Here is a 13,472-nt window from a genome sequence, read left to right as displayed (position 1 = left end):
CACCGCGAGCGACCTTCGGGTCGACGGGGACGGCGCGCCTAAATCATCGGTGGACGCCCCCCGCTCCGTCGCCGCTCCCGCTGAGCTCGAAGTCTCCGTCGTCGTGCGGACGGGGCTCGGACCCGCGGGTGACGCCTCGAGAGTGGGCTCCTTCTCGAGAGCGGGCCCGTTCGCGCGGGGTCCGCCGTCGCCGTTCGCCTCGGCGGGGGCGCACGTCGCGGCAGCCTCGGACGCCACCGCGGCGATCCCACTGACGCGATCACCCTCGTCCTCGGCCATCGCACAACCTCGACGAAGGGGCGCCAGAGAGTGAGAGAAGATTCCCCAATTCCTGCGCCAAGTCTTCGATGCCTCTCCAAAACTTCACTCGTCTCGAGAGAAGGCACCCCCCGCCTGCCACGCATCACTGCAGCCCGAACCAGGTTTTAGGGTTCATGAAAACTCAAAGGTGAGGGGGTTGACTCAGCTAATTTTTCCTCGGGCGCACAGTGCATTTAGTCTGAAAAGATCGTCCACGTTGAAACCAGCGGTGACACCGATCGATGACGCTTTTTGATCCACCCTGTGGCTGGCGCTAAGTGTTATCACACGAGGAAGCCTCGACGACGAGTCCCTCATAGTGTCAGCCCGCGAATGGGCGCGTGAAGAGCAGGTGGGGGAGGGTACCTGTGTGTAGAAATCACGATGTTTGGAGCACGAAAGCTCGATGGGGCCAACGGCGGGGCCGACTCGGGGCTGTCATCGTCGCCGCAGTGGAGGTGAGCTCCCGCCGGCACCGCATCCGGCGCGAAAAATCGCGCGGCTACCAGTCTTTCGCAGCCCCTCTCCCGCCGCCTGGAGGCGCCGTCAAAAGTCTCCCGTCGCGCCAGGGCCGATGCGACGGGATGGGCTCGCCCACGACGCGATGCCCGTCCGTGGCGGACCCCTGAGGAGTGGTTTAGACCGCTGATGGGCCCCATGGCGCACTCGCGACCCGACACGCGCGGCTTTCCGACCCGCCGTCGCTAACCTCCCATGCGCTTTACTTTCCCAACCTCGTTCGCAGGACGGACTACATCTCTCGACTCCTGCACGACGTCGACGAGCATCCCCGAAGCGCCTCCGCCGCGCCGACGATGGGAGCCGGCGACGAGCTGCATCGTTCGGTCTCCGCCATCGATCTGGTGAGTTTTCACGATCTCAATCCGCTCGCGCGACGCGCCCTCGGCGATCCGCCGGCCGCACGTCGGCGACTTCGGCTTTTCCCAGCCTCGCTCGCGTTTCGCCCTCCTCGCTCGCGATCTTGGCTGACGCGCGCGTTCTTCCCCCCGTTCGAACCGCAGGGCGCGAAAGGGTACGGCTACGGCGGCTACGGCGGCTACGGCCAGCAGTACGGGGGCAAGCTCTTCTCCAGGGACGACAGCGCGCGCCCCGGCGTCGCGCACCCCGTCCCCGCGCATCACGAGAGGAGCGCATCCTCCGGCAACCTCAACGCCCTCTACGCCAACGGGGCGGTGGGCGGCGGCGCGGGGGACGAGTCCTCTGTTGGACCCGACCCGCTGACATCCGCGTTCTCCAACCTCGGCATGTCGGAGACCGGGGGCGGCTACCCCGGACGGAGCGCCACCGCGCCGCTCATCCCGCGGGGGGGAGCGTACGCGGGCTTGGGCGCCGATCCCCTCGACCGCAGCAACTCGGGCACGCCGACCATGCAGCAGCAGCAGCAGCAGCAGCAGCAGCAGATGGGCGGCGCACCTCCCCCGGGGACTGGCGGCGCGGGGCTGGGCGGCATGAGCGGCGGCGCGGGGCTGGGCGGCATGAGCGCGGGTTCGTTTGACGGCGGAGGCGGGCTCGGCGGCTACGGCGGCTACGGGCAGCAGATGGGAGCCGGCGGCGGCGGCTACGGCGGCGGCGGCGGCGGCATGGGCGGCCACGTTAACCAGCAGGCGCAGCTCCAGCAGCTCCAGCAGCTCCAGCAGATGCAGCAGCTCCAGCAGATGCAGGCGCAGATGATGGGAGCAGGCGGCATGGGTAACATGGCTGATCCCATGGCGCAGCTCGGCGGCGCAAACGCGCAGATGCAGCAGGTGCTCGCCGCGATGCAGTCGGGGGCCGGCATGCCCGGCATGGCCAACGGCGCCGGCGGCCAGCAGAACATGGCGGAGGTGTACCAGGCTGCGTACGCGGCCGCGTTCTACGCGCAGCAGCAGCAGCTCCAGCAGATTCTCCGGCTGCAGGCGCAGGCGCAGGGCGGGAACCTCAACCAGGCTGCGCTCGCCGCGCTGCTCGGCCAGCCGCAGATCAACCTCGCCAACCTCGGCCTCGACGCCGGGCTCGGCGGTGGCGACGGTGGCTTCGGCGGCGCCGGCAATCGCGGCGCCGCCGGCGGCATGGGCGGAGCGCGGGACAAGGGCCGCGGCGGTCGCAACAACTCCTTCAACAACGGCCACGGCGGATCCGGCGGCTTGAAGGGTGCCCGCAACGGGTCCTTCTCCAACGCCAACGACGCCGCCATCCTCTTGGGCGGCGGCATGAACAGGTCCGGCTCGATGAACGGCCTCGGCGGCGACTCCGCGCAGGAGATTGCCGACATGGACGCCAGGTTTGGCTCCGTGGAGGAGTGCGTCGGCCAGGTTGGAGTCCTCGCCAGGGACCAGCACGGCTGCAGGTTCCTCCAGCGCAAGTTCGACGAGGAGGGCGAGGAGGCGGTCAACCTCTGCTTCGAGGAGATCATCGCGGAGGTTGTTGACCTGATGATGGACCCGTTCGGCAACTACCTGGTGCAGAAGCTGCTCGAGTGCTGCACCGACGAGCAGCGCATGGGGGTTCTCCGAGCGGTGGCCAAGGTTCGCGGCGAGCCGGACTCCGACGCCGACGACAAGGGCGCCGACGGTGCCGAGGGGGGTGCCGAGGGGGTTGCCGACGGTGCCGAGAAGAACGGCGACGCCGCTTCCGACGGCGAGAAGAAGAAGGACGACGACAAGAAGGTTGCCAAGCCCGCATCTTCGTCCGCGGGGTCCAAGGATGGCGACGGCGTGCCCGAGCTGGTATCCGTGGCTCTCAACACCCACGGCACCCGCGCGGTGCAGAAGCTCGTCGAGACCCTTCGCACCCCGGAACAGGTGGCGCTCGCCACCGAGGCGCTCAAGCCCGGCGTCGTCACCCTCATCAAGGACCTCAACGGGAACCACGTCATTCAGCGGTGCCTCCAGCGCCTGGGCGCCGAAGATAACCAATTCGTCTACGACGCCGCGCGAAAGTGCTGCGTGGAGATTGCCACCCACAGGCACGGATGCTGCGTCCTGCAGAGGTGCATCGACCACGCCGCCGATGGCCAGCGACGCGCGCTCGTGCAGGAGATCGCCGCTCAGGCGCTCGTGCTGTCGCAGGATCCCTTTGGCAACTACGTGGTTCAGTACATCCTGGACCTGTCCCTGCCGTGGGCCAACGCCGAGGTCATGATGCGACTCGCGGGTAACTACGCCGAGCTCTCGATGCAGAAGTTCTCGTCCAACGTCGTGGAGAAGTGCCTTAAGCTCGCGGACGCCTCGCTCGAGGAGCACCGCAACGTCGTGGTCCGCGAGATTATGACGTCGCCGCTGCTCGACCGGCTTTTGATGGACCCGTACGGTAACTACGTGGTGCAGTCCACGCTGAGCGTCACGAAGGGTGCGCTGCACTCCGAGCTGGTGGACAGGATCAGGCCGCACCTGCCGCTGATCAAGAACAGCCCCTTCGGAAAGCGCATCCTCCGGCTGCTCCTCGAGAACAAGAAGTGAATTGATTGACTTGTCTACTCTGGGAGCCGCTGACATCGACGACAACAAAAAAACAACTATCAACAACAACTATCAACGATTACCAACAAGAGATGTACACAATATGGAGTGGTGGGACGACGAGCGAACTCGGCTTGAGAAGACACGGCGGGGAGTCAAACACGCGGCAGCGGGCATTCCGCTGTCGTGCCCCGCGTCGGTTGCCTCGAGGCGAAGCGCGCGAGTCGTCCATTGAAAAAACAAACTTGCGGACCGACTTCCGCGGGGATGCGGTTGTGGGAACATGGAGTGTAGAACAGACAAATTGGTTTGATGACTGTACGATCAGCCATATTACGTCGACCTCTGGCCTGCCGTGTAGTATCAGAGCGGGCCAGGGTCTCCAGCAGCAAACATGTCAATAACATAACGAATCATCGTAAAACAAGAGCAACTCCTGCTCAACTAATTTAACCCTCTACACCTTTGGCATCGCACCCGCGCCCTGCTGCGGCGTGTACTGGGAACCGTCTGCATACTGAATCTGCGGTTGAGCCTGTGCCGTCGGGTACACCGGCGCCGACGCGCCCGGGGGATCGATCGTGGCCGTGTATATTGTGGCCGTGGGATACGGGTTTCCTTCGCTGGGCGCGGCGGCGATTGGAGCTTGCGACGTGTACTGGTACGACGGAGCCCCAAACTGCGACTGACCCGGCGCGTATCCCTGGTTCGGGTAGGTGCCCTGCGGGTAGCCCATCTGCGTCATCTGCACGCCGGGCGGGCCCTGGACGTACATCACCTGTGCGGGGATGTTCCGCCTGTACTGGAAGCAGCAACACTTCGCGCACCAGCAGCACGCGACGCAGCACGCAGAGATGGCCAGGACGACGGCGATGGTGATGCCGGCGATGGCAGCTTCGTCGTCTACGCAGCAGTCGTCTGATGAATTGGCACAGCAGAAGGCCTTACCATCAACGCTGCACCACCTATCTTTGTTCCTGTCGGCGAGCGGGCCGCAATCGCCCTCGTAAAACGTGGAGTCTCCCTCGGTGGGGCACACGGCGAAGCACTGCATAAGGCTTTCAAAGTCGCCGAAGTCCTCCCCACCGGTGCCGTACCAGTCGTTGTTGTCGCCGTCGTCGTCGTACCAGTCCTCACCCTCGGTTTCGTTGTGGTGGAACTTGATCTCCACCTCGTGATCCTCGCATTTAACTCCGATATCGCACTTGGCGACGACGCAGATGTCCTCGTGGCCTTTTGCGGAAATATCGACGTCAGCCTTGCACTTGCCGGAGGACCCCGGGGTGACGCAGGCTTCTCCAGTGCATGTCTGCGCGGATCCGTTCAGGTTGCATCTCGCCTTAAGCACCTTCGTGGGCTGGGTCAAATCCTGCCAATGGTCGTACTCCTCGACCCAGAACGAGATGGATCCTGGCCCCCACGAGCCGGAGACGACCGGGGTAGCCTTGTATTCGAATCTGTCGACATCGTTCATGAGAAACGACGTGCAGCAACGCTTCTCCTCACCCGGTTTGAGTTTCCAGGTTTGCTTTTCGCCGCAATCGCCCTCGCCCATGCTCTCTCCGCCGCCAGCGGCGACGAAGGAGACGAGCGTCGCGGCGACGCTAGCCAGGAAAAGGAGACGAGGTCGCGCCATGGGTACTGTTGAACGCAGAACGCGTCGACGTGCAGCGCCCGGGGAACTGTTGATCGCAGAACGCGTCGACGAAAAAGGAATGTCTCTCGCTTGCGAAGCCACACACTGATCGAACCGCCTGTCTGGCGAATTTTGCAATTGTCCGACCAATAAACGCTTAAATGTTGGTCTATTTCCCTCGTATAAATGCGGTCGGTTGCCGCAAACGCCAAGGATCTTCGAGGGTCTTACATTTTTTGGTTGTCAACTCTCCTGTCCAACCTCGTCGGCTCACTCCCTAACACGACCGAGCGGGACAGGCTTTCCAGTTCGTTTCGTGCTCGGGTTGGCGCAGGAAGGGTCCCTCCTCGAGCGACCGAAACACCACCCCGCCGTCGACCCGCGACCCCGCGCGCGCCGTCCGTCTCAGCGGTTTCGCGACCCCGAATTCGTCCCCAATTGCCACGATGGGCTGCTGCGGTAGTAAGGGTCAGTACGCGGTCGAGGAGCCCGGCGCGTACGAGGCGCGTCGCGAGAAGATGCTCGAGGCGGCGGATCGCAGAAATGCGCAGTCGGCGATGCGGGGCATACAAAACCCGCGGAGCGCGGCGCGGCTGAGGGAGGAGCAGTCCAAGCCCGCGCGGACGAGCGAGTTCCAGGCGAGGAAAGACGAACAGATGGTCCGCGACTGGGGATCGTGACGCCGCCGGGGGGAAATCAGTCATAGCGCGTAGCGAAGTTTTAAGCAGGCGATCGAGTCCGCACACACGACGCCGACGGGCGTCATCACTCGCATAAACCCACAGTCTACCTAGCTAGCGGAGAACATCCGGGCCACTCCCGTCGCGCACTCTCGAAACCAATCCGTCCAATCAAGCCGCTTTCTTCAGGAGTTTCTCCAGCTCGCCGTCGGAGTGCATCTGCCTCAGGATGTCGCAACCCCCCACGAACTCGCCGTCGATGAACACCTGAGGAATCGTGGGCCACGACGTGAACTCCTTGATGCCGTTCCTGAGCTCCTCGCTGGCCAGCACGTCGCGGCTCGCAAAGTCCGCGTTGTGAAAGTTGAGGATCTGCACCGCCATGTTGCTGAACCCGCACCGGGGCGCGGAGGGCGTTCCCTTCATGTACAGCAGCACCCTGTTCTCCTTGACGTCCTGCGCGATCGCCGCCTGAACCTCGTCGCCGCCGGTGGCGTGAACCTTGGGTTTGAAGTCGTCGTCGCTCTCGGCGGCGAACCCTCGTGAGACGTCCGTCCACGGCGAGGGATGGTGACGCGCTCGCGCGAAGGACGCGACGGGCGCGGCGTACGCGGTGGAGCAATGCGCCGCCGGGGCGGCGGTGGAGCTACGAAGGGCGACCCTGAGTCCCAGGGTCGCCGCGCGGCGCATCGGTGCGGACATGGCGAGTCGCTCTGTGGCGCGCAGGTGCACGACGAGGGTTCCTTCCTCCAGGGTTGGGCACGTCACTCGCGCTGATCGACGCTCACGGACTCTCGGCAGCTCGGCACAGGCAAACAGTCTCATCAGAGGCTGATCAACTCGTCCCGTGCCGTCGAATTGGCGCACTGCCAAAATATCCCGCTCCCCGAAGAGGGACTTTCTCAGGGTTGCCGTTCGCTCCGGTCATTCCATCCCCGCGCCAAGTCGCATCCGAGCAGCGAGGGCGTCTTACCCACAGGCGACAACAACCGCGTTAGAAACGCGTTCGTCGGCGGGAGAAGCGGACGAGCCATGCCGGACACCGGGTCGCCTCCCGGGCCGCCCGAGCCCGCGGGAACCCAACCGTGGCCCGGCTTCGACAAGTTCTCAGCCGTGCAGGTGGGGCGCCCGTCCACGCGCGGCGATCCCGACGTCCTCGCGACCGTCCACCGCCCTCAAACCGCTCCGTATACCCCATGGAGGGAAAACCGGCGCGCTCGCGAGGCGCCGGAACGCCGCGCGCGTCCCCCGCGCGCGCCCTCGACGCGTCGATTTGCCCGTGAAAAAAGCGCCCCCTTCGTTCGCTTTTTTGCCGCACTTTTTAGTTAATCCCGCGCGGTCAACTCGGGTTGATGTTGACGCTGACCTCCCCCGCTTCTTCCGCGTGCGTTCGCAGGGTATACTGGACAGAAACCACGCGCTGATCGCCGAGATCGACCAGAACCACGCGAGCAGGTACCCCGAGGGCTTGCAGCGCAACGTCGTGCTGATTCGAGAGCTCAACGAGAATCTGACCAAAGTCGGGGATCTTTACGAGGAGCTCTCGGGGGCGTTCATGCAGCGGGTGTCCTCGGCGCAGTCCGTGAACCCGGAGAATCGAAACAACGGCGACGGAACCGGATGGGAGACCGCCGAGCGCGAGGCTGCGTGAACGGCGCGTCGACGGCGGGAGCGCGGATGCGAGCGTCGGATGCGGCGAGAGCGCATCGGCCAAAACGCAAAAGAGCAAAGGAGGGAGAGTGTCGAGTGTACCATCATGTAAATACGTCCAAGCACATTTCGAACGAATCAGCCGTCGCGCCCTTTCATTCGTCGCGCTCACTGACGCAGCCGCGTCACTCGCACAGCCACAGGGGCAAGCCGGTGCCCGGGTCCTCTCGAAGCGCCTCGGCGGCGACGTGGTCGAGGAGGGAAAACGCGTGTCCGTGCGGCCACGTCTGCGCGGCGCACACCGCCGCCTTGTTACCCATGACGACGTCCACGTCGCCCCCGGCGCTGTCGTCCGCGACGACCGTCCCGGGACCGATGCGGAACCCCCGCGGCGGCGAACGACGACGACGCTCCGAGGTTGACGTCGAAGCCGCCTCCGATCGTCCGTTCACCGCCGCCTCCGTCGCGAGCTGACGCACGAACCTCGCCCCAGCCTCGCCCGCGCGCGCGTCGCCCAGCGATTGGACCGGCAGCGTGCGTCCCCACAGGTCCCTCGACGTGGACGACCCCCCGTCGATTCCGTCGATTCCGTCGCCCCCGTCGTGCTCGTTTGGATACGCCGCGCGCGCCGTCTGTTGCCGCCAGAGCACGCCCGGCCTGGCCGCCGCGAACCTCCCCCCCGCCTCCACGTCCCACCGCGGCGGCACGGACACCGAGAGGAACACGTCGCCCTCGCGGAACGCGTCCCTCAGCACCTCCCTCGCCTCCGCGGGCGTGAGCCGGGTCGGCGCGTTTCCAACCTCCCCTCCGTTTGCGTTTGGCGTTTGCGCGTGTGCCGCGGCGTGTAGAGGGCCCCCGAGCGACCAGCAGTCCTCGGCGGCGAAGTCGCCGACGTCGCGCGCGAACAGCTGCGCGGCGAGGGCGGCGTCGAGCGGGAGCTGGTCGGTACCCACCGCGGACCACCTGCCGCGCGTGGGGAAGGGGAAGTGCGACCGCGGGCAGTTGGCCGGGGCGTCTGTTCGGACGACTCGCGCGACTGCGCGAAGGAGTCGAGCGAGGGCCGACGCCGCGGGCGCCGCGGGCGCGTCGGGCGATCGGGTCGGGACGGACACGGCGATCGTGGGCACGCCGGCGACGGCGGCCCTGCGCGCCGCCCTTGTGGTCCTCGCCCCGTTGGCGTCCTCGCCCAGGCACGTCTCCCTGGCGACTCCCACGACGCACAGCACCGGGACGAGTCCGAGGGATCTTGCTAGTCCTTCGGTGGGGTCGGTGGCGACGACGGCGGCGTCCTCCCCGGACGCGCCCACCAGGCGGTAGCATCCCTCCCACGGGCCCAGTTCCAGCGCGTGCTCCACGCCGCCGCGGGTCAGGCCGTCGCGGTCGTCGTGGAGCACGCAGAGTAGGAGGCACGACGGCATGGCGTCGCGCACCGCCTGCGCGGTCACCCTCATGTCGGCCTCATCGGTGCCGAGTACCACGACCGCGCCTCCTCCCGCGGACGCCACCGCCGACGAACGAGGGACACGCGTCGACGAATGAGCGCATCGTCCTTGACGCGTCCGTGACGCGCCGACGCGCGGCGCGATGGACGCCGCCGACGTCGAGGCGCGCGCGGGCATCTGTCGGTGACGTGGCTAGCTAGTCGACTTCGATATCAGCCACGGTTCCAACAAGGACAAGCGCAATTTGTCGTGGCGTCGCGGGCGCGTGTCGGGCGCTGCACTCCTCGGCGCGCGGGGAGGGATGCCGTCGATTTGGCGGCCGAACGTGAGAGTGACCCTCGACGAGGACGGTGAAGTTGAGGACGCGGAAAGGGGGGGAGAGGAGTTGACGAAGAAGGGCACGAAGCGGAAGAGGGCCCCTTGCACGAAGGGGCCATGCGAGCACGGGGTGAAGTATCGGTCGAACTGCACGGTGTGCCGCGCTTGCCCGCACGGTCGTCGGCGCTCTCGGTGCAAGGAGTGCGGTGGTGCATCAATCTGCGAGCACGGCCGTCAGCGCTCTATTTGCAAGGAGTGCGGCGGGTCCGGCATCTGCGAGCACGGTCGTCGGCGCTCTACATGCAAGGAGTGCGGTGGTGCATCAATCTGCGAGCACGGCCGTGTGCGCTCTCAATGCAAGGAGTGCGGTGGGTCTCAAATCTGCGAGCACGGTCGTAGGCGCTCTACATGCAAGGAGTGCGGTGGGGGCTCGATCTGCGAGCACGGCCGTGAGCGCTCTAGGTGCAAGGAGTGCGGTGGGTCTCAAATCTGCGAGCACGGTCGTAGGCGCTATCAGTGCAAGGAGTGCGGTGGGCCTAGAATCTCCACTCCGCCGTGAGTGCTGAAACAGTCGAGAGCGCGCCCAGAGGCGGCGCCCGTCCGACGTCACGACACACGCGGGTTTAAACAGCTCTGTCAATATCTAGCTAGTCCATACCTTCGTCGCTAACGTTAGTCTAGTCTATCCGCGGTGAGCGCCTTGTATTGGGCGTCGTAGTCATCCTTGTGACCCGCCTTTACGAAGTAGTGCGTCAGCGGGTACGGCTCACCGCCCTTCGACCTCCTGTCCTTGTACCCGTCCCCGAGCCTCTGCCAACTCGTCGGCAGCTTCTCCTCCCTCGGCACGTTGAAGTTGATCACGGGACTGCGATAAAAGTCCACCGGTTGGTACCCCAGCTTGTGGTGCGCGTAGCTGAGACAAATCTCCAGCACCCTGCTCTCCTCCCTGAATAACCGCGCGAACCCGAGTTCGTCGTAACGCTCGAACGCCTCCACGGCGAAGCCCATGAACCGACGCAGCGCCGCCGGATCTTTCAATCGGTTCACGTAAAAGACACCCGCGTGAACGTGCGGCAGCTGCGGCTTCAGTCCCAGTGCCTCGCTGATCTCGCACACCCGGCCGAAGTGCCAGTTGCAGTCGCGCGCGAGGCCGGGCGCGGCGACGGCCTGGTTCGCGGCTCGCAGCGCGGCCCACGCCGCGTCCACGGGCGCGGAGCAGAGCACGTCCGTGTCCACAAACGCAAACTCGTCGTAGGGCGATAAATCAATCGCCCTCAGCCTCGGCAGGATGTTCCCCCGCTCGTGGTTGGTCCCCGCGAGCGCGTCCAGGCCGTCGTCCTCGAACCTCGCCGGGTCGTAGGTCACCACGCGGTGGAAAACCCCGGTGGAGCTCGCGTACGATTCGTCGGTTCGACGGACGAGAACCGCGGCGGGCCTCGCGTCCCTCCCCGCTGTCCGGAGAGTCTTGACCAACCTCGCCGCCTCCTCGACGTACTCGGGTCCCAACGCCACGAAAAAGTACCCGCCGTCCGCGCCGTTCGGATCCGTCGCGGGTGGCGGCCGATGGAGCTCGGTAGGTGCGACGGTAGGTGCGGTGGACCGACCGTTCTCGTCCACGTCGGCGAGCCTGACTCTGAACGGCTCCAGTCCGAGCTCCGCGGCGACGCCTCCGTGGACGGCTGATCCGTCGGCCGCTGATTCGTCGTCGCCAGAGTCCCACGGGAGCGCCTCCGCGAACAGGTCGATCGCGGCGAGGTCCTGGAACAGCGACGACGTCCCCGTCGCCGACGTTCGCGGGTCGAGTCCCGCCAGCGCGTCCGATTCCGTGACGCGTGACGCGGCTGACGGGTCGAACACGTCACTTCCCGCGGGGACGTGACCGGCGTGGACGCGCGGTTCGACCCTGCGGAACAAAAACCTGTCGGCGCCCTCGAGCGGGACGAGGCCCGCGGTGCCGCCGTCCCCGTTCGCGACGCGTTCGAACGCGGTCGGTCCGTGAGCCGGGCCGGGGTGACCGTTCTCCCTCAGGTCGCCCCACGGCGCGATAGCGTACCCGTTCATGAAGAAGTAGGTCGCCAGCGCCACGTCGTGCCACCAGTCCACCCTATCGTCCAGTCCCTTCAGGCTCGACAGCTTCGGCAGTCTGCCTCGCGTGAGCGCCTTCACCCGAAGGGCGCTGCCGCCGCAAAGGCCGGAGTGCCTGTACGCCGGGTCGATCCCCGTGATCTCCTTCGCCTTGGCGAGGAGTTTCGATGCCAAGGGTTTGGTCCAGTGCTCGTCCTCCGCGCCGTTGGCGTCGGATATGGGGGGGCGCGTCACCGCCGCGTCGATCCTGGTCGCCGGGTCGATCATCACGAGCCACTCCGCTCCTTTACCCTCCGCCCACCGCGCGATGGATCGAATCGTGCCGACAAACTCGCTCGCTCTCCCGGAGCCGCAAATCTCCGGCGGGCCGCCGCCATCCGTGAAGCCCGAGCCTTGGCGCTCCTCGCCCCACTCGCCGCCGTCTCCCGAGATGGACGACGTGGCGCCCTTCACCGCGGTGCCCGCGCCGCGAGGCGGTGACCCTGACCCGCCGAGCGATCCCGCCGGAGATTCCAACTCTCCGACTCCGCCCCCCCCAAGGCGCCCCCCTCGTCCCAACGCGCCGGCGCCGCGCTCCCGCTCCTTCCCGCGTTCCCAAACCTCCGCGTAACACACGTAATACCTGCACAGCACGGTGTAGTCGTCCCCGGGGGGACCGACAAGTAGCACGGGCGCGGTCGGGTGGTGGCGGCGGATGGATTTGAGCGCATCCACCGCGACGCGGGGATCGTTAGGTTTGGCCTCGACGTAAAAAGCGACGGAAAGATTGATGATTTTGCCGACGCCTTCCCGATTGTTTGCGTCTCCATCATTCGCCGCCGGCGTCGTCTCGACGACCACGACATCATCATCACCCACCTCTTGCTTTTGTTCCCCCTCGCGGCGCCACTCGGACGCGAGCGTGTCGCCCGCTCGACCGAGGTACCGCGAGGCCCACGCGCTCGAGTGGCCAAAGTGTAAAACCGGCGCGGTTCGCGCACGATGGGCGTCGTCCTTCTCCTTGGCCGTGTTGAGGCTCAACACCGGCCCGTCCTCGTGCGACCACAGCGTCGGTGACTCACCCAACGCGCCCGTGTGCACCATCACGTTCAGCACCCCTTGGTCGTTGCAAAAGTCGGTGCGGGTCATCTCGGCGGTGAACGCCGCGAGAAACTTTTCCACCGGCGCCGTTCCGCCCAAGACGGTTCCCGCGCAGACGCGCGGCTTTTGAGACACGCGATGCCACACCTTGCGGCCGTACTTGGGACATCCCTCGATCCACCGCTTGTGCACCGGGCACTGGCCGATGGCCGTGTGTGACGGTTCGAGCACGTACGCCACGTAGTCCGAGGGCACCCGCGACATGAGCTCCGACTGGAACAAAACGTCGGTGGCGTCCATCATGGCCACCGCGGTCACCTCCGGCCTTTGCGTCGACAGCCTCTTGACGTACGCGTGGTACGCGAAGAAGCGCCCGATGACTATCTGCTTGTGCGGGGGCTTGACGAACCCGACGATTACCCCGTGCGTGTCCGCCCATTGGGTCCACTTGGTCCGGTCCTTCGCCCTGCTCGCGGTGGAGAGCAAGACAACCTTGCCGGTGGCATCGTCGTGATGCTTTCGGAAGGACAGCACCAGGGGCAGGAGCGCGTCGGGATCGCCCAGGTTGGATTCTGACGTCAGCACGATGTACTTTGTCCCCTCGGGCGGCAGCGGGGGCTCGTCTTGCGCTTCCAACGTCCCGCGAAGTCGCACGGGCGCTGGGTCGATGGCACCGTGCCGTCCCCCGTCGAGCGGCCACCCGTCCGCCCACGCCGACCCGGCGGAGGTGACCGCGAGCGCCAGGAACGCCACCAAGACGGGAAGCGTCGTCGCGCGCCGCCCCACGCGCGGACCCATCGCTTTCGACCCCATCTCCGGCGCC

General features: G+C 66.2%; 8 protein-coding genes across 8 annotated transcripts; 4 read left to right on the top strand and 4 right to left on the bottom strand.

The window, feature by feature from the left end:
- Positions 1-2,570: 2,570 nt before the first annotated feature.
- MICPUN_86321 (predicted protein) lies at positions 2,571-3,758 on the top strand (the record flags this gene model as incomplete). The annotated part of the gene is made up of 2 exons (XM_002505262.1): positions 2,571-2,825; positions 3,003-3,758. The coding sequence occupies 2 exons, from the start codon at positions 2,571-2,573 to the stop codon at positions 3,756-3,758; spliced, it is 1,011 nt and encodes a 336-aa protein (XP_002505308.1).
- A 398-nt stretch (positions 3,759-4,156) lies between these two features.
- On the bottom strand, positions 4,157-5,426 carry MICPUN_109195 (predicted protein). Its single transcript, XM_002504965.1, has one exon. It carries the CDS (start codon positions 5,392-5,394, stop codon positions 4,216-4,218), a length of 1,179 nt encoding a protein of 392 aa, XP_002505011.1. The 5' UTR covers positions 5,395-5,426; the 3' UTR covers positions 4,157-4,215.
- A 251-nt stretch (positions 5,427-5,677) lies between these two features.
- Positions 5,678-6,136, top strand: MICPUN_109194 (predicted protein). The gene has a single exon (XM_002505261.1). The coding sequence runs from the start codon at positions 5,841-5,843 to the stop codon at positions 6,072-6,074; it is 234 nt and encodes a 77-aa protein (XP_002505307.1). The 5' UTR covers positions 5,678-5,840; the 3' UTR covers positions 6,075-6,136.
- A 109-nt stretch (positions 6,137-6,245) lies between these two features.
- Positions 6,246-6,764, bottom strand: MICPUN_103187 (glutaredoxin-like protein; the record flags this gene model as incomplete). The annotated part of the gene is made up of 1 exon (XM_002504964.1): positions 6,246-6,764. The coding sequence occupies one exon, from the start codon at positions 6,762-6,764 to the stop codon at positions 6,246-6,248; it is 519 nt and encodes a 172-aa protein (XP_002505010.1).
- Positions 6,765-7,014: 250 nt separating this feature from the next.
- Positions 7,015-7,862, top strand: ELF4 (hypothetical protein). The gene is made up of 2 exons (XM_002505260.1): positions 7,015-7,193; positions 7,471-7,862. The coding sequence occupies exons 1-2, from the start codon at positions 7,107-7,109 to the stop codon at positions 7,723-7,725; spliced, it is 342 nt and encodes a 113-aa protein (XP_002505306.1). The 5' UTR covers positions 7,015-7,106; the 3' UTR covers positions 7,726-7,862.
- A 47-nt stretch (positions 7,863-7,909) lies between these two features.
- MICPUN_62684 (predicted protein) lies at positions 7,910-9,343 on the bottom strand (the record flags this gene model as incomplete). Its single annotated transcript, XM_002504963.1, has 1 exon — positions 7,910-9,343. One exon carries the CDS (start codon positions 9,341-9,343, stop codon positions 7,910-7,912), a length of 1,434 nt encoding a protein of 477 aa, XP_002505009.1.
- A 124-nt stretch (positions 9,344-9,467) lies between these two features.
- On the top strand, positions 9,468-10,043 carry MICPUN_62683 (predicted protein; the record flags this gene model as incomplete). Its single annotated transcript, XM_002505259.1, has 1 exon — positions 9,468-10,043. The coding sequence occupies one exon, from the start codon at positions 9,468-9,470 to the stop codon at positions 10,041-10,043; it is 576 nt and encodes a 191-aa protein (XP_002505305.1).
- A 113-nt stretch (positions 10,044-10,156) lies between these two features.
- MICPUN_103185 (hypothetical protein) lies at positions 10,157-13,462 on the bottom strand (the record flags this gene model as incomplete). The annotated part of the gene is made up of 1 exon (XM_002504962.1): positions 10,157-13,462. One exon carries the CDS (start codon positions 13,460-13,462, stop codon positions 10,157-10,159), a length of 3,306 nt encoding a protein of 1,101 aa, XP_002505008.1.
- Positions 13,463-13,472: the final 10 nt, after the last annotated feature.

The sequence above is a fragment of the Micromonas commoda genome, chromosome 11, assembly GCF_000090985.2.
Source record: "Micromonas commoda chromosome 11, complete sequence".
Lineage (NCBI taxonomy): Eukaryota > Viridiplantae > Chlorophyta > Mamiellophyceae > Mamiellales > Mamiellaceae > Micromonas > Micromonas commoda.
Note: the sequence above shows the minus strand (reverse complement) of the source record. Positions and strands in the feature narration are given on the sequence as shown.

Bases quoted from the DNA above. Each gene is read 5' to 3' on its own strand.
- MICPUN_109195 (XM_002504965.1), bottom strand. From the start codon at position 5,394: ATGGCGCGACCTCGTCTCCTTTTCCTGGCTAGCGTCGCCGCGACGCTC.
- MICPUN_109194 (XM_002505261.1), top strand. From the start codon at position 5,841: ATGGGCTGCTGCGGTAGTAAGGGTCAGTACGCGGTCGAGGAGCCCGGC.
- ELF4 (XM_002505260.1), top strand. From the start codon at position 7,107: ATGCCGGACACCGGGTCGCCTCCCGGGCCGCCCGAGCCCGCGGGAACC. The intron at 7,194-7,470 runs GTGGGGCGCCCG...GTGCGTTCGCAG, and splicing joins ACAAGTTCTCAGCCGTGCAG to GGTATACTGGACAGAAACCA.